The 27,270-nt window shown below is 51.0% G+C and overlaps 1 protein-coding gene and 1 long non-coding RNA gene across 5 annotated transcripts; one reads left to right on the top strand and one right to left on the bottom strand.

The window, feature by feature from the left end:
• Positions 1-8,697: 8,697 nt before the first annotated feature.
• Positions 8,698-22,136, bottom strand: IL1RN (interleukin 1 receptor antagonist). 4 transcript variants are annotated; one of them, XM_047746877.1, is made up of 6 exons: positions 21,975-22,136; positions 21,818-21,892; positions 13,725-13,776; positions 12,337-12,425; positions 11,143-11,255; positions 8,698-10,002 (listed from the first exon to the last, which is right to left on the bottom strand). In XM_047746877.1, exons 2-6 carry the CDS (start codon positions 21,825-21,827, stop codon positions 9,790-9,792), a joined length of 477 nt encoding a protein of 158 aa, XP_047602833.1. In that variant the 5' UTR covers positions 21,828-21,892; positions 21,975-22,136; the 3' UTR covers positions 8,698-9,789. The 4 variants fall into 4 exon arrangements, with proteins under 4 accessions (XP_047602833.1, XP_047602830.1, XP_047602832.1 ...); XM_047746874.1 differs by having other exon boundaries at positions 21,818-22,136; XM_047746876.1 differs by lacking the exons at positions 21,818-21,892; positions 21,975-22,136 and adding an exon at positions 13,919-13,961.
• LOC125109730 (uncharacterized) lies at positions 14,095-17,093 on the top strand. The gene is made up of 4 exons (XR_007130362.1): positions 14,095-14,147; positions 16,023-16,145; positions 16,446-16,565; positions 16,813-17,093. It is a non-coding gene; the product is annotated as an uncharacterized LOC125109730 (long non-coding RNA).
• Positions 22,137-27,270: the final 5,134 nt, after the last annotated feature.

Below are 27,270 nucleotides of genomic sequence, written 5' to 3'. Positions count from 1 at the left end.
GTGTGGCATGTGAAAGATGATATGCAACAAAGCAATTACGAAAGAAAAAAAATCTGTGTCTCACCTCACATCACACATAAAAATTAATTCAAAATGGATCATAGACCTAACTATAAAAACTGAAGCTATAAAATATCCAGAAGAAAATAAGGAGATAATTTTTGCAACTCTGTAAGAGGCCAAGATTCCGTACAACAACAATTGGCTTTAAATTTTTGTTTAATTCTGTTCGTCAAAATACCCTGTTAGAAAAATGAACAAGCAAGTTCCAGATGGGGAGAAAATATCGACAACACATATATTTGACAGAAGAATTATATCCAGGTTACAGTCTGTATATCAGTAGTAAAAATCAGACCACTCAGTTAAAATAAAGGCCAACAGACTTGAACAGCCACTTTACACTGAAAGATAAATAACCAATAAGCACACAAAATGATGCTCAATATCATTCATGCAAAATAAAACCACGAGATACCACATCACCCCTCCAAGAATAGCTAAAATTTGAATACTCATAATCCCAAATATCAGCGAGAAATTAAAACGACCAGGGAAAAAAAATGCACAACCTTTTTGGAAAGCAACTTGTCAATTTCTGATCAAATGAAATACACACCTGCCATGGAACTCAGACACACGGCTCCTAGCAACTTACCCAAGAGAATGAAAAATAAGTGTCCATGAGAAGACTGTACAAAGGAATATTCACAATGGCTTCATTTATCAAATACGAAAACTGGAAATGACCTCAAAGCCCAGGAATAAACAGTTGTGATTTATTCATCAGTTGGAAATGAGCTCAGCAAATGAGCAGTATTGCCCACAGCACATGATTGACTCTCAGAAACATTGTGTTGAATGAGAAATTGTCATTTCAAAGCAGCAAGCAATTTTGTTTCGGGGAAAAATGAACACTTGGAAAGGCATTTGGGGCAGGCAGGTCTCTCGTTCTGGGTGCAGAAAGGGGCCATTTGATTATGCATTTGCCAAGCAGAAACCAACCTCCAAAAGAGGAGGCCTTGGAGAATGGTTCTGTGGGCAAAGTGAGCTGGAGAGGAAGGACTCTGTACACTGCCTCCTTATGTTTCCTTCTCAAGTCAGGATCAGACTTCCCTGTGCCTGCAAAATGTTGTTGCTGCTGCTTCTGGGGAATCTGTATCTTAGAGCAGTAACAGATCACAAGTCAAGTTTTTCACTGGGACCTGAAAAGCCTCACTGAGTGGTTTTGGGGGAGACAAGTGCCACCTAGTGGTACCAGCGCTGGAGAAATCCATGTTCTCTCCCTTGCTCTGAACCCGCTTGGACGCTTTTTGAGAACTGGACGCTCTGGGATTATCTGGAGAGGTTGCCCTTGGCACAGACGCTGTTGCATAAGGAGAGGAGGGAAGTAAGTGTTCGAAGGTTTGGAGCTGAGGTTCTGACAGACACCAGTGCGGACCCCTTACTGGGTCAGCCCAGCAGTCCTGTTGGGGGCAGCGAAGGGCTTTGGGGGAAGCTGGAACGGGACCGGACTCCCGGATCATGTGATTTGCCTTGTTTCCGCAGCCTGGAGACATCTGGAGACACTTGGGTTATCACATTATAAAGCCGGGTTTTATAGAGAGCTTTGATAGACTACTTTTACATACGTTATTTAATCATCAAAACAACTCTGCCAAGTATTACGATCTTGGTTTTTCGAATGAATCAAACGAGCTTCAGGAAGCTTCAGTAGCCTGCTCAGAATTCTCCAGCTGTGACAGGGTGGAGCTGGACCTTCCTGAGCCTTCGGACTTCAGGTCTGGGCTTCCTGTTGCTAGGCGACCCTCTCCGCGGGGAAAGTGGCGCACCTGCCTCCCCCTCCCCCGCCCACTTGCGGCAGGCCCCGCCCCTCCGCTGACTGCAGGCGTGCCTCCTGACAGGCGGCGGAGGGCGTCTGGAGTGGGTAGAGAAGCCCAGGCAGTCCCCAGGCCCTTTGCTCTGGTCTGAAAGCAATGGAACCTCTGCCCAAGAATTTGATGTTACAGACAACCATAAATTCAAAGCTCTGCCCCTTCTCGAACTCATGGGCCCTGTGCTTAGTGGAGCTCTTTGGTCTGTTTGGAAACGCAAAGGTAAGCCCTGGACCCCACTTGCGGGGGAGGGAGGTCAGGAGATGAAAGCTCCTTTGCAGAAATGCGAGCACTGGGGGCCGGCAGCTGGAGGGTGATGGGGAAGGGTCTTTACAGAAAGAAGGCCAAGAACATTGCGTTTGGGCAGGCCTTGGGATCCTGCCCTGTGGGGTGGAGAGGCCCGTGATTGTCTAGGACTGTGGTGTCTCCCACTCAGTTCCTGTTGTGACTCATGCTGTCTCTGCTGTCACCCTCCATTCACTATCCAAACCCTTCTTTTTCTCCTCATATGATTCCTTCACACCCCTGAGACTTTTGTGGCTCTCAGAACAAGGACATAGAGATGCCATTAGTACCCTTAGGCCCCCATATCTACCCCCAGGAGAAGGAGTAGTTGTTTCATGCCACAGGAGAAAGGAGAGAAAAACTTGAATACAAGTTCTAGTCAGGTAAAACTACTCCCCATTACCAGTATATATTTGAGCGGGTTTCTACTCCTGGCTGGATTTGCTGGGGAGCACTCAGGCTGTTTTCTCCAGCACGAGGAACTGACATAGAGCAGGTGCTTGATGAAGAAGTCTGTTGAGTGCCTAATCAGGCACCTATGTGGGGAGAAGTTCCTGCCTTAATGAAGCTTAAAATGTGGTAGGGCAATAGATTTAAGTGAGCAAACAAGAAATATATAACATGTCAGAAGATAATCATGACCAAAAAGAAAAATAAAGCCAGGTGTTCAGGGACAGCAAGTAAGGGTGATGCAGGTGGCTTTGCGGGGTAGGGGCAGGGGGTCGGATGCTGTCTTAGATGGGGGGCCATAAAAGACCCAATAAGGTGCCATTCATGCAGAAGTCTCAGGGAAGAAGAGGAAAGCAGCCCAGGGGATCTCTGGGGTAGAGCACTGGAAGAAGAGGAAGGAGTAAATGGGAAGTGCATAGGAAATGAATATGCTTGGGAATTTGTTTGCAATGAGTTTTCATCAGTTTCACGGAAGTAGCCGAGTGCTCTGGAGGTTGCAAAATGCAATACACTTTTGTCCCCACCTTCAGGCATTCAGGGGAGGTTAAAACATGCACTTTTGGAAGGGCCATGTCAGTACTCTGCAATCAGGGCTCCGAGTCCCAGGGGGAGATGTCAAGAGAGCAGGGTACAGAGGGCTGGCACAGATGGTCCTCGGCGGCTTCACAGAAAACGTGGCCCAGGAGCCTGGATATGAAGGTTGACTAGGAATTCGGTGGTGCTGAGGAAGACAGTGTGCACCCCAAAATTGGACCTGGGGTGCTGACACGGTAAGTTTCAGAGCTTCCAAGTCCTGTTCACGCCTCGGGACAGAGACTGTGACACTGACCATCACCAGCCAGGCCTGGAGGGATCTAACCCCTGCCTACCTCTCCCTGTCCCTGTGCTTCAGCCACAGGCCTTCCATGAAAGGAAAGAAAACTTCCATGACTAATCAGAAAGACCGCCAAGGAGAAAGAAGGTTCCCGATGGTTCTATCAAGGCCCAAGGAAGAGTGTGCCTTGCCTCTAAGAATTGGCCGTTCCCATCCCTTGGCAGGGAGACCCTCTGAACAGAGGTGGATAACGAGGTGTGGCAGCTTGAGGTCACTGGTCACCAGGATCTGGGACCTCCGCTCTGACTCCGAGTCAGCTGACTGTGTATCGGCTCTCCCTGGGGAGAGGATAGAGATCCACTCCTCATTATAGTAAGTGTCTAGGCCTTTTTGTTTATCTGTCTTTTGTGAGCTCCATTAACCCTTTTCCAGCACACAAAAAAGGGCACGTGTCCCGTGCAGGCATGCCACTGGGGCTCCTGCCTTGAGTTCTGGTGAGGCAGGGGCACATTCTTCCCAGGGAGGGGGGCGTGGAGGTAGTTCCACATGTCAATCAGCCTGCTACCAGGTCCTCAGCTGGAAACAGAACCACAGGAGCTGGATTTTCAAGCAGATACTAGAAGACCTTTGGAGCTTCTTGAGTCTCACCCTTTGCACAATAGACATCCATGACAGATACTTTCCGCTGCATATTTCATGCTTCAAGAGGCAAATAGCTCAAACTAGGACCGAAGCTTGATTGAGAGGCTGAGTGAGAATATACTTCCCTTGGCGTGAAATCCAGCTATTTCTCAGAGAGTTTTTATTAAAAAAAAAAAAAAAAAACCTAACTTTCACCAGCCTGAGAGCATGAACTGAACTAGTTATTGGCCTTCTCAAGGTTCTTTCCGGAACAAAGATGGAAGGTAGGCATACAGGAGTCTCTTCAGTAAAATGCTGACCTCTGGTGGACATTTCTTTTTTTTTTTTTAAGATTTTATTTATTTATTTGACAGAGAGAGATCACAAGTAGGCAGAGAGGCAGGCAGAGAGAGAGAGGGAAGCAGGCTCCCTGCTGAGCAGAGAGCCCGATGTGGGACTCGATCCCAGGACCCTGAGATCATGACCTGAGCCGAAGGCAGCGGCTTAACCCACTGAGCCACCCAGGCGCCCCCTGGTGGACATTTCTTGAACCGTTTTTTGGTTTGGTTTCGTTTGCTTTTTGGTTTGGGGTGGTGGTGGTTGTTGTTGTTGTTGTTGTTGTTGTTGTTGTTGTTGTTGTTGTTGTTGTTTTTAAAACCCAATTGACTTGACGCAGCAGAAGTCCCAGAGGCAAAACATTCTTTTGAAAGCTGAATGTCCCTCTCTTTAGGCTTCATCAGGTTTGAGGATATGAACCCCAAAACACATACTTCACTATCCAAACTTTTCTGAGAGTTGGGTTTAATATCAAACATGCTAAGATTTTCTGCTATGATTAGGGATTTCATAATTTTATGAAGAGAAAACACAAAATTATTTGGTTTCCCTGAGATCTGCAGAAATTTTATGCCAATTTAACATCTACTATTAACATAATTTATGCCCCAAAAAATGAAGTTCAAAGTGTGTCTTAACCAGACTGAGAAAGTAGAAAACCTTCTCTTACCTTCAACTCAAATTGAAATATAGTCAAAATATACCGCTGACTTGGTAAAGAGCCTCTCCCTGAAGGTAAGGACCATCTCCCTCCTTTGCATTTCCAGATGCCGCCAGATGAGGCTCACTCTGAGGGAGCAGCTGGGAGGACTTGAATTCAGGAACCTTCTGGTCCAGGGGGTCTTGACCTGGACATGCCCAGACCACCCGCAAACCAGTCTCTGGGGGTGGGGTCAGTTTTTTTTTTAAAGCTCCACAGGTGAGCTGAATGAGAACCACGGACCTAGTCTCACCCCCTCCTTTTGTAAAGTGAGAACACCTCGGCCCAGAGAGGAGAGGGTGCTTGGTCGAGGTCACCCAGCCAGTTAGCAGGGAAATTCTGACTAGACTGTGAAAGCCTTAAAGACTGGAGCCCTGTACTTTCAGTTTCGAAGTTTCAAATGAATTCTTCCCTGCTCCTGTGGTCTGACAGCACAGGCAGGCCTCCAAGAGACAGAAAAGGCCACAAGTCCTCTCCGAAGCTTGCCCATCTTCCCCCCCTGAGCTTTGTTCTCCCAGCCGAGCCTCCCACCTACCAGTCACCTGACTGCCTCAAGCACAGATATGTCACTTTCACATGCTGCCCAGGCCAGCCTGTCCTGAACCCTAGGCGGTTGATTTGTTCACAGCAGACTGTGACCTGTTAGCTCCAAAGCCCACCTGAGACCAAACTCAAATGTCTCCACAACCAATTGCTTTAAACATCACCCAAATAAGCAAATTTGTAGCCATTTATGGCCAGCCTGCTTTGCATACCCCCATGAAACTGCTCCTAACATCTGCGAGCTGGGGATAAGCCCCAGGCCATAAAGACCCCAAGCTGCCTCTGTGCTTCGGAGCTCTCTGACCCAGAAATTCCTCACTGTGCTGCTGAGTGACATCACCTAGACACATGATTCCGCTCCCCCCCCCCCCCCCCCCCCCCCCAGTCCCCATCTCCTCCTAAATAGCAACTCCCTACTGCTCGGGCTAGACTTCTGAGGGCAGAAGCGCACCTGTCAAGGCCCCGCCCAGTAAAGCCCGGGTGCGCTGCTGCCACCTTGTGGCCGTTTCTTTTTCTTTGATGTGCTCCAAAATCTGCAACCAGCAACGCCCAGGGTTTTTTCCTTTTTCTAGGCTTCTTTCTAAAACTTCCGAGGCCTAAGTTCTCTGTCTTCCCAAATTTTCTGACCCACGTAATACATGAGTTCCTACTGATATATCAATGACCGATTCACTGCTTAATCCAATATTGATTAACCACCCTGGACATTCCAAGTGTTGCTTGAGGGACTTAGGATATGTCATAGAACAAAACAGATCAAAATCCCTGAGTGAGCTGGTGATGTTCTAGAAGGGGCTTAAAGCTTTTCTTCTCTCTCTCTTTTTAAAGATTTTGTTTATTTATGAGAGAGAGGGTCAAGCGGACTCCATGCTGATCGCCAAGGGGCTTGATCTCAGGACCCTGAGATCATGACCTGAGCAGAAACCAAGAGTCAGACGCTTCACCGACTGAGCCACTCAGGCGCCCCTAAAGCTTTTCCTCTCTTAAAGAACCCTTGAAACCAGAGTAAGGAGGTCTTGAGAGGGGAGTTTTGGGTATCATCAGTGAGCTAGCGGGAGGGATGTTGAGGACATGAGTTGGGTTTATAATCATGAGAGTCGGTTTAACAAATGTTCCTGAGTTCATACACCGCACGAGCACTGCACTTTGAAGGAGACCTTCTTAAACTTGAACTTGCACTGAATCACCTGGGGACCTGCTTCAGAGGAAGATACTAAGTTAGGAAGTCTGGCATGGGGCCTGGGGGTCTGCCTTTTACTCCCAAATGCTGCTGCTGCTGCTGCTGCTACTGATGATGATGATGATGATGATGATACTGATCTCGGAACCACACCTGGAGAGCAAGGCTTTGAAGTAGATTCCCTTGAGCCCTGACTCTTAGAAAACAAGTGACAGTAATACGACCACAGTCATATGGCAAAGCTTCAGTAAGTCAGCCCCAGGCTATGGCTATCACCTGCATTTAGAGAGGAGGAAACAGAGCCTCCAAGACATTAACTCGCTTGTGTGGGAGTGCATGTTGCAAACAGGAGAGCCGGAACACTCGAGAGCCCGTGCGCTTGATTGTCCGCTCCCTCGCCTCTTACTTAGCTACGACCGGCTGCTTGATCCGATCACATGAAGAGTCCAAATCTCAAGTTTCCCTTCTGTCAGCAGAGGGTGGGATGGCAGTAGGGCCCCACAAGTGTTGTTGCTGTTGTTGCCATTAAGCCCTGAAGGGTTTTCTGCCCTGAACGTCCCCCTTCGCAGGGACTAAAAATCTACCAGCGGCTGGGATCCTTCCCTGACGCACAGCACCGTTCCCATACCGGCTCATTTTATCCCACGTCATCCCCGGGGAGCAGGTGTGTGGCTTCTTCCATCTTCCACGGGAGTAAGAGACGGCTGACCCAAGGGTGGCCTTCTCTGAGGAGCTGAGATCTAGAGATAGTAAAGATTTTCTCCAATCGGTGGCCTTTTAACCCGTTGAACTTATTTATTAGCAGTGAAATCTCCTCTTGTAGCCAAGTGGTGCGTGAAGTCCAGTTGGGGAAGCGGAGAGGAGCAGAGGGCTTGACCGGAGCCAGGTTCGAGACCTGCAGCCCTGCCTCATGGCCTAGCTTTGTTGAGTTCTGTTTCCCGAACCTTGGAGACAAGTGCCAGGAGCTCTGTTTGCAAACCCTGTCTCAGCCAGCTCTCTCTAGGAACAAGGAGCAGCAGGCCTCAAAGACGAAAGCCACCCAGTCGGGCCCGACTCGAGGGCTCCAGAGACCAAGTCCAGAAGTCAGCAGAGCCCGGGAGGGAGGAGGGACGACACTGGCAGCTGGCCTGGCTGGTAGCCGAGCAAGGTCCAAGGATGATCTTAAGCTCCTACACCTCGAGGGGCCAAATTCAATAGTCTACCCAGTGATCTCATCATTTCCCAGTGCCCCCTTTCCCCATTCCCCAGAGGGGCAAGGCTTTTCTTTTTTTAGATTTCGAAATTGTGAAATATAGTATACACCCAGAAAACCGCCTAACCGCAGCCAAGAGATAGAGTGTCGTCTGGATCCTAAAAGCCTCCGGGTGCTTCCATCTGACCCTCTGTCTCCCAGGGGGTCACCCAGCCACCCCGCTTTCAGACACAGCCCATCCCTGCTTCTCTCTCTGTTTGCACCCCCCGTCTGCATACCCCTCCCTGCAATGGCTCAGTTTGTCCTGTTCTAGCTTTATGTCCGCAGGAGTGCTTAATGTGACTCCCATTGTGACTCCCACAGCCCGCGTCATGTGGTCAAGGTGCACCTCCCTGTGGCATGCAGCCGACTGCCGTCCACCCGCTTTCTGTGCTCTATATGAACATACATAATGTCTGTATTCATTCCTCGGTGATGGGTGTTTAGATTGTTTTCTGTTGGTAACTATCGTGGACAGTGGTGCTACCCACCTTCCTGACAGGGAGATTTGCTCTCCCATATCCAGAGAGAGTGAGGCCCAAGGAGGAAAGGATTCTCAGAAGAGAGGCAGCCAGGCCTAGCCCCCAGGGTGAGAAAGGCCCCTTGGCTTCCTCGTTTCCCAAGCTCTCCACGCACCAAGCCTGGCAAGGCCAGAGACATAGCCAGCAAAGTAGGTAAGTTTTCAAGATTTTATTGTAAAACAGAGCTTCAGTCACAGGGAGTAGCAGACTTTTTACTCTGCACACATAACACACATTCAATGAGCATATGCCGAGGGCCAGGCCCAAAATCCACCCTGGTCTGATCCCCGCTCTCAGGAGCTCAGAGTCTGGGGCTCTGGGGTGGGAGACAGACGGAGGCACAACCGTCCTTGAACAAGTCTCAGAGTGTCTGAAGTGCTAAAAAAGTCCAAGAACAATTCCTCCCTCCCAGGAGACCTGGCCCCAGGGGAGCCAAAGTTGTGCACCCTGGGAGCTGGGAGCTTCTGATGGGTGGGCTGGGAGAGGAAAAGTGGGGGGCCGCTGTACAAGGCCTGGAGTGGAGATGGTGCCGGGCCTGGGCAGTGGGGGCCAGACTTGAGGAATGTGACAGAGAAAAACTAGGGACCAGCATAACAAACTAATTTCTCATTTTTGCAGGTTAGGGTGTTACAAAAATAAGACAGGGAAACCAAAAGGGAGAGCTCCTTTCCCCCTCCCCTTCCCCCTTTCCAGAAAGGCCACAGTCTCTAAATAAAGGACTCTCCTTCAGAATGGATGCAGTTGGCTTAAAAGAAAAAGGAAATCCTTGTCTTCCATTGTGGCACAGACTCTGTGAGTTTTCCTCACAGAACAGCCTCATTTTGCAAAACAAGGTTTGGGAGGCAGCGTGGGGCGTGAGGGATCCGGGATGCGGACAGGCAAAGGGCGAGGGAGGAGGACAAGGAGTCATGGCGGGCAGAGCGGAGGGCCAGCTGGCCGAGTAGCCTGGCTTCCGTCCGGAAGGCACAGGCCCGGCTGGAAGGCCTGGAGCAGGGCTGTGGCTTGAGCTGCACGTTAGAAAGACTACCATGGAGGCAGCATCGAGGTCACTTAGCTGAGGGGCTGGTGACAGTGTCCTGTCACGGGGGCTCTCAGCCATCCTTCCGAGGGTCCACCCCACCAAGGTTGCCCCTCCGAGCCCCCGCGATAGCCAGGAGGCCGCGGGCAGCGTGGAGAGGCGTCTCTGGAGTCATCAGCGTGCTGGGCATGGGGGAAGTGTGGCCTGGGCCCACCACTAGTCCTTCTGGAAGTAGAACTTGGTGACCGTCATGGCCTCTTCGGGCGTGTTGGTGAAGCTGACGGGCCGGTCGGCCTCAAGTGCTGTGCAGAGGAACCAGCCGGGACAGGCAGCGGACTCAAAGCGGGTGGTGGGGCCGCTGTCCGAGAGGATGAAGGTGAAACGCTTGTCTTGATCCTTGTTCTTACTCAGGTCGGTGATGTTAACTGCCTGGAGGCCAAGACAGGAGCAGTGAGGGCTGGGGAGCCCAGAGATCCCGTGCTGCCTCCCTCCCTCTGCCTACACTTGGCCCCTGGCTGCCCTAGAGAAGGAGCTGGAGAAACACTGACCAGGGACCCCTGCAGCTGGCCAAGTGTCCCAGGCCGTCTGGGACAGCAGTGACACAAAGAGGCTGTCCCACAGTCACGCGACTTTGGGAAATCTGGCCACTCTAGCCTTGGGCCAGGACGTTTGGTAAACACATGGCGTCTTCAGAAGAGGACAGTGCACAAGGAGGCCGGAGTTCTCTCCTGGCCTGCGCCTCTGGCAAGAGGGCATGGGGACGGGGGGTGGGCAGAGGTCACCACAGCACATTTGGCACAGTACACACAACGTCCTCCTCATCCCCCCTCCACACGGAGTAGTCGCCCTCTGAAAGAATGCCCCCGTCCTGCGGTCGGGTGAAGGGACGGTGCCCCAGTTAGTTACAGCCACTCACACTGAGTAAAGATCCTGACCCACAAGCCCCTGAGGCAAAGCCATCTCTTCCCATTCACACTGCAGGGAGCAAGGAGCACAGGGCCCCAGATGGGATGCCAATGGGTGGGTTTGAGTAAATAAGGTTTAGAAGAGAAAGGTCTTGAAGCTTCGCTTCCTCGGAAGAGGGCGAGTCCAAGTGGGTCCGGGGCCCTCGGGCAGGAGAGCGGCACACAAAGAATAGGGCCTCCAAGGCAACTGTCCTTCCCAGTCCCCTCCCTTCTCGAGACTAGACTTAGCCCTACGCCTAGCTTCAGCAAATGGGATGTGAGTTGAACGATGTCAGTGAGGGTTTGATACACATTCGCACATGGAGGCTTGTCTTTGTGGAATAATCTGGCTTGGAAGCCAGCAGCCATGCTGTAAGGAGGCCCACGCTGACCTCGGTGCTCCGAGAGCATGTGGAACAGCAGCCTGGGGAGTGAGAAGCCATCATCGCCCCCACCCCCAGCACAGCTCCCCACTGATGCCACTGCGGGAGGGTCGGGAGCTACGCCAAGTGGAGCACATGGCCTGCTGCACCTGCCTCATCAACCCCAAGTCCCGAGAAAGAGCCTACTGCCATTGTTCCAGCTATGGGGTTTGGGGTGGTTGTTATCTGAGATGGGTCCTTACCTCCAGCTGGAGCCTGGTCTCATCACCAGACTTGACGCAGGACAGACACAGCTTCCCCCCATGGATCCCCAGGAACACGGTATGAGGCTCAATGGGCACCACATCTAACTTCTCTGGGGAAGAGCAGAAGGCAGGGTCAGGTTGCAGAGAGAGAAGGAGGCAGCCCAGACTCTCCCAGCAGATTTTTGTCTCCCCCCTGCCCACCCACCAACTAAAACCCAAAGGTCAGAAGGACAGGAAAGCCCCATCTTCCTGGTCTGCATTCAAACAGAAGATCAAACCAAGTAGTCTCTGAGTTACTCTTCAAAGACTGTGTCACCTAGATTCTGCTCTGTGTGGTTCCTGTCCTTCCTTCTCCCCAGGACACCTGTGCTCCAGGTCCCCAGGGGTGCAGGAAAATAGCACACTGGGCCCTGGGGCTTGGTCTACAGGCACCTGGATGACTTTGAACCTGCCTCTTGGCCTTGGTAGTCTCTAAGCCCACACAGCAGTGAAAATCTCAGCCTTCCTGTGCTTCAGCATGTTCATCAGGAGAATTAACAGAAGGACAAGAAAGGCCAGTCTCATACTCTTTTAGGGCGAGGCAAGGAGCTGAGAACAAGGGGACGGGGCAGGGTGGGAGCCATCCCATTGTACCAAGTCAGCCAACAAGGACGTGAAAACATCCCAGGAAGGTCATGCTCAGAGACTCTCTTACGGTGCCATCATGCCGGCCTCATTTCCCTCAAGGAAAAACTGAGGGATGGAGTGGGGGAAGCCTGCCCAAGCTCATGGAGCTTGTTTAGAACAAGGACCGGAACATGGCTGATGTGGTGTCCGTGGATAAGGGACAGAACCCAGACTTAGATGTGGTGCGTTCGTTTTGGGTGGTAGTTAGGATCTGAACAACATAGGAACATGGAAGCCTTCATAGTCATGGAGGGAAAGGGAGCACCTTGCCTTCTGTGCCCTCTCCCTGCCAGCTGTGGCCCTGGGACACCGTGCCAGCAGGTGGGGGCTCCAGAACTAGATAACCGTCCTACCCTCTTGAGGCTGCCCTCAAGTGTGGCCAGGCCTCCCCCAGCTTCCAACTCAGCCACAAAGACCCAGCGGGAATTAGGACTTTGAACCGAAGGTTTTGGGGAGCAAGCCACAGTCTCTAGACCAATGTGACCCAGGACCCACACGGCATCCACTCTCCTGGCAACCACTTACCTTCCAATTTAGTATTTGATCCTTGCAAGTACCCAGCGACCAGCTGGTTGTTCCTCAGGTAGAAGGTCTTCTGGTTAATATCCCAGATTCTGAAATGCAAAAGACCCCCGCTATGGTGAACAACCTCTCTATGCCCAGTCCTGTGCCCCCCACTCTTCCTGTGTCCCCCAGAGCTCACTGAACCTGAATTCAGCTTTCTGACACGGGTGTGGTGCTTTAGCCCAGCCCTGGCATGCAGGAGATGCTGAGGTCTACATGGACGAAGAGGAGGCCCAGCTGCCACCTCTGGAAAGCAGTGTACCCACGTTCTACCATGGTAGCCACCAGCCACATGTGGCTATCGAGCCCTTGGTGAAGGGCTGAGAGCCAGGCTTGCATAGCCCCAGCCTGAACATGGGCCCTCTGTGCCCTGCTGCACACCTGTGTGACCTTGGAACTGTGCCTCATCTCCTCACAAGTGAAGTGTGGCAACCAATGCCCGTAACATTGGGTGACTTTGGGGAGCTCATGAGCTCAGTGAAGGATGGCTGGACAAAATGTAAAGGTCTTTGCACATGTTGAGCATCGGACCTTTCCAGATTCTTCTGAGCTCCTGGATGAGTCTCCTACTAGCGACCTTGAGGTGCATCTCCTGGAGCCCCCAGTCAGTAGGAGGAGGCAGAGGCAAAGCCCATGAAGAAGTTCCCATGTCTAGAAATGCACACACACACACACACACACACACAGAATCCCGAACTGCATCTCAAACCAGGGAAACTCAATTCAAGGGTGAAGTCACCCTGGTGTGGCTTAGTCCCAGGATGTTACAGGACAGAGGGCCCATGGGGATAGAGCCATAGCCTGTCAATTTTACAATGTTGGTGACATCTCACAAAACTCCTGGCCCAATTTTTTTAAATCGCAGACATGCTCAGGGGCTCTTTGATCTTCACAACAACCCAGTAAGGCAGGCAGAGGGTTATCCTTAACCCCATGTCACAGATGGGGAAACTGAGGCCACAAAGGAGTGGGGTCCTCCATCATGTCCACACAGACCCAAAAGGCTGGCCGGCAGTCTGGGCCTCCGGGCTGTGCACCGCCCATAGCGGGCCTCCTTCCAGCTGCCTTGCCCAGGCAAGAGCCTCAGCATGACTCCACGCCTGTCACTCACTGAGTTGCCAGAGTCTCTGGGACAATCAGCCAGGCCTCTGGCCAAGTTCTGCCCATCTGAGATATTCTGAGACACACTCCCTGAAGACCACGGATGTGGCTCCCCTTTCCTGAATAATGGACCTCCCTTTCCAGCCCAAACTCAGATCGCAGTCACTGTGGAGGCCAGTGGCCCCACACGGCCGGTAGTGGCCCCATTTGCCTGTCTGTCCATCATGCCTTCACAGGGGCGGCCTTACCTGAAGACTTGCATCCTGCAAGGTCTCTTCCCTGAGGGATGGCAGGCTGTCTCTGAATGGAACAGGAAAAGGAGGAAAGGGATCAGGTAACTGAGGGGATACCTGCAGGTGTCCATTCTGCCGCCACAGCAAGGCAACACGACACTGCCATTTCAGGCCCCGAGTTGCCGCTTATAAAGAAAATAGTCACTCACCCAAGCCGCTCTGTCCTACTCTGAGAAACGGAAATGCCCTCATATTTCCAAAATGAGAAACCCTTGTTGTTGTCACTTTCAACCGTGCTGAGTGTCGCAACGGGGTGTCGTAACTGATTCCCTCCCCTTTTCCCCCATGCAATTTCCCCAAAATTAAGATTTCTATTTCCCCTTCACTGAGTTCCTGGGAAGATCGCGATGAAAACTGACTCCCTCATTGGCCTGACAGGTATCCTGAGACTGTTTGTTGACCTTTTTAAAAATAGATTTAAGAAAAAAAATAGATTTAAGTAAAAAAAATCCTCCTTTTTAACAAGCCAAGTGGTGGGGCCCTTCAGCACACAGAACAGTCTCATGACACTTTGTGTTCTTTGAAGGATGAACAGCCGTGCTGGACTCTGGACCAGGGACTAGCAAACATTCTGTAAAGGACCAGATAGTAAATATGTTAGGGTTTGTCTCTGACATGATTTCTCAGCTCAGCTATTGTTGCTTAAACAGTGATAGGTGATCTGTAAATGACAAGTCAGTTACCTTCTAACACAACTTAATTTACAAAAACAGGGCATTTCCATTTTTCAGAGTAGGACAGGGCAGCTTGAGTTTTTGTAAATGAAGTTGTTTTTGGCTGCATTTGGCTTGAAGTCCGCTGAGCCCTGCCATGGAGTCAGTTTCCTGAGAGGTGTTTCGACCTGAGCTCTCTCCCTGGGATCCATGTCTTTAAAGTATGGTCTTGGAAAAATGGGGTCAACTTAACCCTTGGACAGATGGATCCAGATTTCACCTCTGCCACTTGCCATTTGCTACCCATGTGACCTTGAACTTCTTGGGGCCTCTGCCCCTGCCCCTTCTGCCTCAGTGCCCAGAGTGGGATTGATCATGTCTTCCTCTATGGGTGAAAAGAGGAAGGAAGGAGGAGGTAGGAAGGAAGGGAGAAAGGGAGAGAGGAAGGGAGACAGGAAGGAAGAAATTCTAGCCTGCAGTGAGCACACATAAGCATTAACTTCTTTCCTTACTATGTTCTAGAAGTTAGGAAAAAGTTATGCATATTCCCTTTTATGGATGGCAAGAGCATGGACAGGGCTTTGCATAATCAGAGGGCCCAGTGTTAATGCAGAAGCACAGATTACACCATTGGAGAACTGGGTGGGAGCTCCGCAGTCGTCTTACCCACCCTATCATTGTCTTGAAGAACATTCAGAAAGACTCAAAGAGGGAAAGGGACCTGCCCAAGGCCACACAGAGGATTAACAACAAAGGTACGCCTAAGAATCCGGGTCTTCAGACTCCCAGTTAGTGGTCATCCTGTTCAACAGCTGATCTTGATGAGTCTGACTTTGTTTTTAACCAGCAAATCAGTGTCATTGTCCAAATGAGGGCAAAATCCTTCAAAGAGGATGGCTACATTGTATAGTTGAAAGTTGCTAAGAGAGTTGATCATAAAAGTTCTCATCCCAAGAAAAAAGATACTTTTATAACTATGTATATAAAACAGGCGATAGGTGAAAACAGCTATGTTGTATACCACTAATGTTATATGTCAATTATACTTTAATTAAATATAATTTAATGTTATATGTCAATTATATCTCAATTTTTAAAAAAATTAATATGTTATATGTCAATTACACCTCAATTTTAAAAGATTTTTTAAAATGAAGGTTACAGATGAATTTCTCAAATCTTTAAAGAACTCTTCTTTCAGAGAAAATGGAATATTTCTGCAAAAATTGTATCACTTCTCTGGGTGATTACTTTGAAGGACAAAGTGACTTGTACTTGTCCCCTCCGTCCTCCCAAGATGAGTGACCTTGAGGAAGGCATTTGGCTTTCAAACACATGCAAGAAAGAATATCTACCTTCGAGGGCCAAGGGGGAGTTCTGTTGGTTTTGGGGAGGGCTGGCTGGAGGATGTGATGGGTAAGAACCTGCTTGATTATTTGCCGCATTCATTCAGCATTTGCTGAATTGGGGGTTATAATTTCTGGAACACCTACGAATCATCAGGGGCCTAAACTGGTCACCACCCCTGCTGAGATGGAAGGCAGCAAGCCCCCACTGTGGTAAGTTCTCTCCTACTTGTCTTTCAATGCCACTTCTGAAGCCCTCCTCGATGTCACATCAGCACCCCTTGAAAAACATCCCTGGAGACTGAAGAGGAGGATGACTTGCCCAGGGGACCCCAAGGGGCTCCGTCCTGCCTGCCTGCCCTCAGACAGCATTCCAGGTCAAGGTCGCACCCACACTGTGGCTCCTGGGTAAATGCTCCCCTGTCTCCAGCCCAAATTCAGAGAGACAGATTTCTCCCAGAGAGAAGAACCCTGAATTCTCCACCTTTGCTGGAGAAGTGGCCTAGCAGCCTTTCCAGGTGGGGAGGAGGGAGTCCCTAGGGCCAGGTTGAGAAGTCAGGCTGACCTGGGGCTGACCTCTCCCATGTCACTTAGGAGCTGGGCCACCCACGCCCTGTTCTCTTGTCTGCAGTTTCATTATCCATTAGACCGGGCTGATAATTGAGGCCTTGCCACAGGTTCCGTGAGGACTGAGATGTTGCACACGGTGTACTCAACCCTGACCCTGGCACGTAGCAGATACTCACACAATGGAAAGCTATTGCGTCTGCCTCTTCACCCCACGTAAAGTGGGAAAGGTCAGTCACAATGCCCCTAACCCCATCCACCCTACTCGGCTCACCGGGCTAGACTCCAGAGGGGGAGGCCCTCACCGTCTGGGCTGGGGGAGGAAGTGAGCGGGGGACCTGAGGCTCCTCCCCTCTCCTCACGCTTCTGGCCACAATTCCACTCTTGGTTCCGTCTTATCAAAAATAGTTGGTGTCCCTATGATTTCTGCCCACAGGAAATCTCTGACTAAACTTATTCTCGGTTCCGGGTGCTCAGCCCCTCACTCCAGTTCCCGAATTCAGTTCAATGACCACACCATATTGTGGACCCTGCCTTCCCACTCAGACCTTGTGCTCTCCCTGTGAGCTTCAGGCAGCAAACTACAGCGAGTGCCTTCTACATGTTAAGCCCTGCCCTGCCCTGGTGACAGCAGAAATGACAAAGGCCCACTCAGAGGGAAATAGGACAACCATGTCCTCGGAGTGACACTCGACAGGCTGTACTGGGACCAAGCCCTGGCCCACTATTGGTGCCTCTAGGGCACCATCCACATAGGAAGGGTTCAATAAATGCTATTTCTCAATCTCAGCTAATTGCATCTCTCCGTTCTAGGATTGCCATCTGCTTCCTTTTCTGGGGGGGGGATAGTTTCTGCCAAAAGTTTCAGTCTTGTCTTTTAAATCCTTGGACATGGTATTCATGGTTCTTGTAAAGCCTGCACCTGCTCAGGGCGTTATCTGAATCCCTGCTGCGTGTCCTTCTGGAATCCGCTTCTGTCTGGTGCACAGGTTGTCTTGCGTATACCTGGCTGATTTCTATTGACTGCTGGGCACGGAAGTATAACAAACATTGTAGAGGTCATTTGAGGCTCTGGACATATTGTCTTTATCTAGAGATGATTCCCTTTTGCTTCCCCTGGGCAGTGAGGCTTGGGGACCTTCCCCCCAGCAGGCTTCCGATGGTCACAATGGGGCATCAAGAACTAGGCAGGCTACTCCATTTCTGTTCAGTCCTGGTCTTTAGGGTCCCAGCCCAGACCTGGGGTATTTATCAGGGCCCTTTCTCCTCAGTGGGAGATAAAACACAAATTTTATCCTCTCCCACCCCCTGTCCAACCCCACACGACTGTCCAAAACTCAGCTGGGGCTTTTGAAACCATAAAATGTTTCCTGGGCCAAAAGGCCCCCAGGTTGACCTCCACCTGTCGGGGCCTCTGCAATTCTTCAAAGCCCTGGTCATTCTTTGATGCCATCTGATTATTTCGAAATATATTTTGCTAGCTTTGCTGGTTATCACAGCAGGAATTTTGGCCCTGGGCCAGATGTGGAACCCGATGTGTATTTTTTGAGTTGTATTTTTCAGGATGGCAGAGTCCAAACAGCATTTGGGGGTAGGGGCAGAAGTCATGAAAAAGTCTGGGCAGAAGTCTGAGGAGGAAGGGCCTTTAATGCCACATCAAGGGGCAGGGAATTTATCTTAAAGAACCTGGAATCAGAGGGTGACACTGTCAGATTTGTTTCATTAAGATCACCCTGGGGCCTGTGGACAGATAGATGAGACCTGGTGTGTGATCTGGGGCCACTGAACCTGAAGGCAGGGCTGTGCTGTGCTGGTCCATGATGCGGACAGCTGGCTTCTCTAGAAAAGTTCCCATTAGTAGCTTTTGCTGGTTTCTCTGGGATAAACACTCCCTCCGTGGATGATCCCAAGCCACCAGCAGGACCATGCTGAATGCAGAACTGGGAAGAGATGCTCACAAGCCGATCCTGCCGGCTCCGGCGCCCCACAGAGGTGGGGAGATCTGACGGCTCTTGGTCCTTCTTGGGAGAGACCATCTTATTTCCCAACTCCAGTCTCTCCCTGCCTCAGCCCAGCAGCTCAGCCCCCAGGTCCCATTCTCCTCACAGCCAGAGATCCCTCCCTACAAATCCAATTCACCAGGACACCTCAGCGAACCTTGGTGTAAACGTTTCCAGCTGTGTCTGCTGGCCCACAGGCAGGTCACACAAACAGCATTCATCAAAATTTAAGCAGCCGGCTTTGGGCGGACAGATGTGCACCTTAAGTTGCAACAGCTCGATCTCACGTTTAGATCCTTCAGCCAACTTCTGCGTACGTGAGCATCACAGCACACAGCACACATGCCCAAACTTCGGAAATTTTTACTAAGATAATGGTACAAAGTCTCTGGTTACTCTTTCCAAAAGCTGAGTAAATATATCAGTACAAATAGGAGGAGGAAGGGCAAATACCATCTCACATCTTCTCTTGTCAGTTTCCACCTACCCAGCCCTGCCCTGTAACCAAGTCGATTTTTACCAAACCCAGGAGCTTGTGAGAAGCTGCCCACGGCGACAGGCCAGGTTTGGAGACAGAGGTTCTCCCAGGTGTCTCGGCCCACCTGAGTGCCCTCCTGGCCTGGGGACGATTGTCAGGAGATTGTATATAAAGTCAACTGTTATCAATCACGGCTTCACAAGAAGCGTGCTCCCCTCCTGGTCCAGATGGCAAACTTACTGTGCATCTTGTACAAGTTTCCAAGTCTTCCAAGATGGTTTTTGCTCCAGCAGTTCTGGGTCTGATATGGATCTGAACTGAAAGCCATTCTTTATCTGCTTATCTGGTCCTTCTAGAGGCACATGTTTGCTCCTGCCTTCTTGGTTTTGGTGACCAGCTTCATAAGGCAGCTAGCTTCTCCAAAGGCAGATGGAGAGGGAGTGGGAGCAGGGCAGGAACTGGGGGAGGGCACAGCTGGGTTTCTTACCTTCTGCGCTTCGGGCTCAGGCGGTGTGCTCTTTCTTTCCCATGGATCTCACTTAGTCCTCATGACAACTGCGCAAGGTGGGTATCTTTACACCCACTTTCAAGACGGGTTTATACGTGCACTCACTTCACAGAATAAGAAATCAAGGCTCAGAAAGATTAAATTACTTGCCCCAGATCATGGCTGAGGCAGAATTTGAACCCAGCTCTTGCATCCCTTCCCATATGCCAGTCCTGCCAGAAAGGCAACTGACCTCTTTCCTCTCTGCTTCATTGCACAGGGAATAGAAGCAGCAATTACATTTGCTCTTACAGCATTCCTTTTGATTGGAACTCACGTCTTCTAGAGAAACAATTTATTCCACAATTGCTTGGAAATTTTAGGAGTTTATTTCTTGGTAGTAAGGAAAGGATGATTTAAAAACCTTATGGAGCTTAACAAGAAAGCTCTGTAGCTGGTTTTGGACTAAGGTGGCCATTTGCCTGGTTTTTCCAGAACTTTCCAATGTTAGTACAGAAAGTCCTGCATCTCTGGAAAGCTGAGATGATTGGTCACCCTATAATACAAATCCTAAAAAGGTGCTCATACCATCTGGTGGCTAGCACTGCAAATTGCAGGCACAATTAGCTGCCCATCATTGTGTCCTGCCCAGCAGAGATGTGGTCCGTTTTATTAGATAGATACATAGGTAGATAAAGCACACAAGAACCAAAAGCCTTAGCCTTCCACTCAGGAAAAGAGACCACAGTAGATGCAACGTTGGTCAATCACTCCCTTTCGGATCAAGTTAATTTTTAATTTAGCCATTTACACTTCCTCCAACTATGTAAATCAAGGTAGATCCGCCTCTAGTAGCTCCACATTGGTTTCAAACTTAGGCTATAAAAAGGAGTTTCTCTATCATTATCACTGCCTCCACCTTTACATCCTCTTCCTCCTGCCTCACCTTCTTCACGCACCTTAGCTGTGAGGTCAGTGGTGTTAGAGAGGAGGAAGAGAGCCAGTGAGAGAAGTTTCACGTCCCAGGTGCACACCCACCATGGTCCTTGCTCCTCTGTCCTCGAGCTCCCAGACCTTGAGGCAAACCCTAAATCTCTCCATGGTCTCCATCGTCTCCCTTCTCCGAGCCCTACTCCTGGCCTCCCAGAAGACATGGTGTCTTCACTGGGCTTGCACACCCTCGTCTCCTGAACTCAAACTTACTCAGCACCTACCATGTGCCAGTTGAAAATACTTCAAAGTGGACTGTTTTTAAGCATAAAGGTTCCTTCACATTCTATCACTGTCTGGTTCTGGGAATGGTGTCCTCTTTACACATTTGAAAGAAGCGTAAGACCGTGGGCTGACATTTTAACACACTCCACTGGAAACTGCCTCACCTGCTGAAGGAAAGGGGAGGATTTGCTGCTCTTGGAAAAACTGCTTGTGGTTTATAAAGTCCTTCTTCCTGCATGAGCTCACTCAGTCTCTGCACCCCCAGAGCACAATAGGGTGGTTTGGAACAGACCGTCTGCAGCGGACCCCAGCTCCTCCCCTTAGAGTGGCTATCTGGTCTTGGGCAAATTACTTAACCTCTCTGTCCAAGTTCCCACTTATGAAACAGTGAACAGTCTTAGTACTTCCTCATAGGGTTGTGGTGAGGATTAGAAGAGATGGGCCATGTTAATTGCTCAGCGGAGTGCCTGGTCTGCCAGCTTATGGGAGAATTGGCTATGACTGTGCCCATGAGACCCTGAGAATTGGCCAGCCTCCTCTTGATACTGAGAAGAGGGAGACCCAGAAAGGGAAAACAGTTCACCCATTCAAGGTCAAGCACAGAATTCAAAACTAGGTCTTCAGACTCCCAGGTTTAAGATCTTTTCTCTGTGCCACACAGATCTTAAGCAGAGATTGCAAACGAGTAGCAGACCACAGGTTGAATATTTTCTTTGCTCACTCTGTTGTTTCATTTAATCAAAATACTTCTGAAGGAAATCGGAATATCTGACTATTCCTGAAAAATGAAAAGTTCTGACCACCTGAGCCTGCACCCTCGTGAGACAACCATCCGCTGGAACGAATCAGGTGTAGCCACGGAATCCCGGTCCCTGCCCTTGCGTCTGACCCTTCAGATCTTGGGACCTGGTGCCCAATTCTGTCAGTGTTTCTCATTGAGCTCACATGGTTCTTTCTCCCATTGGATGGAAATATATCCCCAATTTCCACGTCTCTCTCACCAGTGGAAAATGACCAACAGACTCTAAGAGCTCCAGGATTTTTCTTGCAGCAGGTGTGCCTCCTCTGTCACCTGCGTGCCTGGCAGGCATTGGGCTAGTGTCCCCGGCCCCACAGCATCCGTGGGGCCTGCTGCTGCCTCCCCCTCGGCCAGGTCTCCCAGACAGGCCTGGAGCTACCTGCCCTTGACGTCTCCCTGGAAGCTTGCTCTTGAGAGTCTGAGAGCATTTGGTAAACACGAATGGTAGCTATTCCCTCCCCCACCATTTTTCAGATGGAAAAGTAGGAATGAGAGAAACCTACCTGCAGCCATGGGAAGGGCCTGGTAGAATCCACGGTCCTCTGAGACTGTCCAGCCTCTGGCTCCAGACCAAGCTGCTGCACAGAAAGGAGAAGCAGTCGGCACTACCTGCGCCACCCACACCTCCCAGGGCGGAGCTGCTCCTTCCCTCTTGATTACCTGCGGAGAGGAAGAGGAAGGGCCTGTGCCTGCCTTCCACACACCCATGCAGGGCTTGCCAGGCCCAGCTTCCAAAAAGGTGACTCAGGCTAACAGAAGCCAAACTGGTTCTTATCTCTGTAAAGCCTCTAGGTCTCACACGAGGAACTGAGCTGGCTTAGCAAGGCTGGACCTTTGTGCCCACCCCACTTTGTGCTCAAGCCGACTGTAGCCCATTCACACGTGTGTGTGCTCTTTCATCCAGACCACGTGGAATGACTTAATCCCTGTGTGCCAGGCACTCTTCCGGGCACTGGGGGAAAGCCAGATAAGGTCCCTGATAACCTAATGGAAGAAGGCAGACAAGAAACTAGTAAACAAATACACTAACTTCATAGGACAGTATGTGCTCCAGGGGAAATCAGAAGCATGATCTGTTTTTGAGGGACTTAGGGATAGGTGCATGTTTTACATAAAGTGGAAGGGAAGGCCAGTCTGAGAAGGTGACTCGTGAACTGAGACCTGAGTGACGTCAAAGAAGGGGAAGAGTATCCCAGGGCAGGGAACAGCAAACGCAAAGGCCCTTGGGTGGGGATCTTCTTGGTTTATTTGGGGACCATGTGGAGGCTCATACAGTGGGGACAAGGCTAATGGAGCAGCAGGGTGTCCAACCCTTCCTCCAGTTACCCTCAGGCTCCCCACCCCAGTAGCTGGCATGACACTGTCCACAAGGCTGGATACTCTCCCCACCTTCTCTCCAAGACCCTATGCCCTAAACTTTCTCTTCTTTGCCTTTCTGAACTTGCTCTCCAGCTTCATGCCCCTGGATCCCGCCATCAGGGAGCAGACAACTCAGGGATCCTTAAGACCATCTGGGTTGATGCATGGGGAGCAGTGGCAAGGGCTTCCTTGACAAGCTAGAAGTCCCGGATCTTGTCCCCAGGCCTGCAGCTAACCAGCTGTATGACTCTGGAAGTGTCCTTTAGAGCAGGGGCAGGCTGGAGGAAGACATAGCATGCAGACTGTAAAATGCGTTACAAGTTGTAGCATTGAAACAGGCCTTTGCTCTAGACGGGGTTTAAGGGCACAGGGGAAGAAGAAAGGGAAGGGGCAGGCCAGCCTCCTGGCCACCTTCAAACCCGTCTCTTCTGTTGGAGAAGGGAAGACCATGCTTACTTGCAGAAGGGGTCTCAAGGGGGTTCTGGGGGAGGGCTTCGCTTTCCCCTAACCCTGTCTCTGGGGCCTGGGCTCGTTCCCAGGGTCCCTCCACTCAACACACAGGGCCTGAAGTCAGCTGGGAGGTGGAGAGAGCCAGAGGAGGGCAGGGTGCCCTTCCCTGGAGACTCCTGACCGCCGGGACTTCCCACAGGGCCCTCACTTCCTGTTCTCTGCAGCCTTGGCTCATCAGCTAGAATGCCAAGGCCTCTGAGATTGGGCTGGGAATTTCTGAAGCAGTTTTTGTAGAGAAATGCCCATTTGCAAACAAATCAGGAAGTAAATTTTGTAAACCTGGAAAGTTGGGCACCAGGGGAACCTGCCTACACCCACCATCGTCTCATCAAGATGCCGCCAGGTCAGTTAACATCGGGAGGACCACTCTGTGAGGCGGGTTCTCGTGCCTGGGGTTTCAGGTCCTGGCCTCACACACCATGTCTGGGTGATCTTGGAAGCATTGGTAAAATGAGAAAGACTGCTCCCCAGCTTGTGGGGTGGTTGTGAAGACTGAGCTAACAAGTATGGGTGCTTAGAGTTCAGGAAGCATGATGCAAGCATTACCTATTACTTCTGCAGAGCATGGGTCTGAATTCTCCCTGGGGAACTAAGGGCCTGGCCAGTCTTCAGGCAGTAAGGGGATGGTAAACGAGGCTGCTAGTCAGGGCCGGGGATGGCATGTTGGTTGGTGCACAGGGCTTGTGTTCCCCGGCCAGCTCTGACTCGGGGCACATCCAAGATGGAGGGCATCTCCACCCTCCTAGCCTGGCCCACTCCAGAACTCTCCTCTCCAGGCTTACCACCTCTCCTCCAAAGCTACAAAGATCTAAGAGACCAACTGGCCTGGCCTGGGGCACTCAGAGCCCCTGAGAAGCCCAGAGCCAAAAACACCCCAGATATGGGGAAGACTGTGTTTATGGGAAAAGCTGGCATTCGAGACCTTGGGAACTCCTGGTGGCTGGACGCCCTTGGTGGTGGAGGAGGGCTGCTTCTGAAGAGCACAGAGCTACTCCACCTCCAGCAACAATGACTGAGCACTCATTCCAGCACCAACCTGCCCGGGGCCTACCAGCTGCACAAGGAAGAAGGGGGTGGGGGACAGAGAGAAGACAGGGTGGAGGCAGGAGGTAACAAGGAGAGCAGGCATCAGGAATGGGGGGATCAATGTTATTCAGAACCCGTATCTCTGATTGAGATAGCTGCAGATGAGGTCACCTAATAAGAGAGATGCCAAGTCCCCAAGCGGAAGTCATATGCTGGGCTCGATGGCTGGGTCCCTGTCCACTGTGAGGAGACTAAAAGCATCAGAGAGCCCTCACGGCAGCCAGGGGAAAGAGGCACTGAGGGGGCAGCCCACTTCCTGCAAGTTTACGTGAGGTCAGAGCAATGGAGGGGACTTTAGAAAAGAACCCGCATTGAGCTGTTTCCTGTGATCTTAGATAAATGCTAGACCTTGCAGGATCTGTGAGAGTCTACAAAACCCAGGCTCTGCTTGCAAAACAACCCCCCTTATTCCCTGAACTCTAGCGACACAGGCCTCTTGATTTCTCAATATCACCTCTTCCTCCTGCCTCGGGGCTTTGACATATGTTCGTCCTCCACATGGAACACCTTTCCCTGCCCCATTCCACCGACTAGCGGACTAACCTCACCCTGAAGACCTCAGCTCGGACACTTCATTCGTGTGACCCTCTGTGTGACATCTATCTCCCTGGTGGGTCACAGCAAAGATTGTGCCTGCTCTGTTCACCATCATAATCCTGACTCTCAGCACAGAACCTGCCATGAGTAACGGAAGAGATAGGAAGCCGCCACTCGTGTACATGACGCCTCTCTCTCCCTCTCTCTCTCTCATACACACACACACACCCCCCACTCATACACCTGTATAAAAGAATAAGACTCCCAGCATGACACTCATAAATAGTCACACTGAAACACATAAGTTCACATCAGTCAAGGTCAAGATATGCAGATTCTGCTTAATCCCATGATCCACTCTTCTGCGAAGTACCCCTGTCACCTCTACTACAACTCTTGGGGACAGGCACAGATAAATGTACCTGCCCTTGTCCCCAGGCCATGGCTGACTGGACTTGTGGTGAGCAGCTGCTTCCAACCAGCTGACTGGCAGGAGGCAGGAACTCAAATGCAGAGAGGTCTGGCTATGCCGACACGCTCTCAGACAGAGGCTCTGAGCTGGGAAAGCTCCATACGCTTTCGAGTGGCCCCTTGCCGCAGGTGCACAGAGAGGCAGAGAAAGGTGCTCTGTGGGGAGGGAAGAATGAAGCAGACAGATGTGGCGGTGAGAAGGCAGAGGTGTCAGCATTTGCCTGACAGCTAAATGTGGCTGGCTTCACGTCTCATCACCTCCCTGTCGCCGGGTAGAGGCTCTCACGAGGTTTGACTGCACTTCTTATCACGGCGTCCCATCTCACACACTCCCCGGGACGGCGGACGCTAGCTCAAGCACGTTTGCCTCCTGTGACCAAAGCCTTCAAGGAAACAATCCTAGCAAAGCCAACAAGCAATACAGAAGGGAGCTGAGGAGTGGATCTATATGAAAATGCAGGGGGCAGACTCCAGCAAGGCACCTGCTGACAATGGGAAGTCATTCCCCAGATCCGTGCACAGGACACAGCAGTTCACACAGCTCTGCCGCGGGGGTCCCAGGCTCCCAGGGCGTGAGGTTCGGTCTGCCAGCTCCCTCGCCTCATGGTGTTGAGTTGCCTCTGCTTTTCCCAGCCCACCCGCCTTCAGATCTCCTCAGCCACAGTGCCTGGGACATGGGAATCTTCCTGGTATTGTTCAAGCTGAACTTCAGCGAGAGGAGAAATTCCTCTGGCTCTCACAGCAGCCAAACGTAGAAGCTGCCAGCAGGTTCAAGGTGGGATTTGGCCCCTCATGAAAACAACCAGCCATCACAGCAAAACCTAATGTGCATCCACTCCATGAAGATTTGCCCCCTCCCTCGCCCCCCCACCACTGCCAGGGGCTATGTTAGATCCTGAGGGGACAGAGGTAAGTGGGGCAGGTGTGTCCTTGTCTTCATGGGTTTAGTGTTCACACCCCCAGAAAACTACATCGCAGGGTGGTATGTGCATGGATACAAGAAGCACGGGGTATTGTGGGAGCACAGAGCAGGGACACCCTAATCAGACTTGGGGGAGTAGCCAGGGGAGTGAGATGGGACAGGTAGGGGAGGAAGAAGGAAGAAGAGCTCCACAGTGAAAGGGGTTTAGGCAAAGCAGAGCTGAGAGGTAGCATTCGAGGGCAAGAGCAGCGGCAGCAGCCTGTAGAGTCACAGAGCTCCTGGCCTCTAGGCACTCGCCCATCCATGTCATCAAGGGCTCTAGATTTGGGGCAGCATTAGGGGCTCCAGAATTCTGACAGGGGACACTAGGGTGGCAGTCTGGTTAGAAGTGGGGAAAAGGGGGCGCTTGGGTGGCTCAGTGGGTTAAAGCCTCTGCCTTCAGCTCAGGTCATCATCCCAGTATCCTGGGATCGAACCCCACATTGGGCTTTCTGCTCAGCAGGGAGCCTGCTTCCCCCTCTCTCTCTCTGGGCCTGCCTCTCTGCCTACTTGTCGTCTGTCTGTCAAATAAATAAATAAAATCTTTTAAAAAAAAGATACTTAAAAAAAAAAAAAAGAAGTGGGGGAAAGGCTGGCAAGAGTTCCACTTGCATTTTCCCTCTTTCACTGTATGCTTACCTGGGGGAGAAGTTGGGGAGCGGATGGTAATTAAGGGGTCCTATTCCCCCTCCCCAAATAACTTGAGGTAAAGTGGATCTCTCTGTTGGGTGTTTCGTGTAACAAGGTGGCTGGGTCCTGGGAAGCCCTACCTCAAATGTTAGTCCCCTGAGAAATCTTCCTCTTCTGAGGCCCGGGGCTTTTATGAGGAAAGAAGCATTCCAACCACAGGGACTTGCGGTGCGTCAGAATTCCTGGAGAGACCTAGCCGCAAGCCTCTCCGTGCTCAGTAACAGGAACACGATTGCCCTGTGGTCTGTCGCAAAGGGTTGCATCACTGGGGAAAGAAGGTTGCGCCCAGGAACAGAATGGCCCAGATTCTGGGGTTGCCCCAACCCCAGCTGTCAGGTCCTA

Source organism: Lutra lutra, chromosome 9 (genome assembly GCF_902655055.1).
Source record: "Lutra lutra chromosome 9, mLutLut1.2, whole genome shotgun sequence".
Classification (NCBI taxonomy): Eukaryota; Metazoa; Chordata; class Mammalia; order Carnivora; family Mustelidae; genus Lutra; species Lutra lutra.
The sequence above is the reverse complement of the archived record's forward strand: the minus strand, read 5'-3'. Positions and strand labels throughout refer to the sequence as shown.

Coding starts and splice junctions, on each gene's coding strand:
- IL1RN (XM_047746874.1), bottom strand. CDS start 22,022: ATGGGTGTGTGGAAGGCAGGCACAGGCCCTTCCTCTTCCTCTCCGCAG. Junction 12,426..13,724: donor TGCAGGATGCAAGTCTTCAG/GTAAGGCCGCCC, acceptor TTTGCATTTCAG/AATCTGGGATATTAACCAGA. Junction 11,256..12,336: donor ATCAAATACTAAATTGGAAG/GTAAGTGGTTGC, acceptor GCTCTTCCCCAG/AGAAGTTAGATGTGGTGCCC.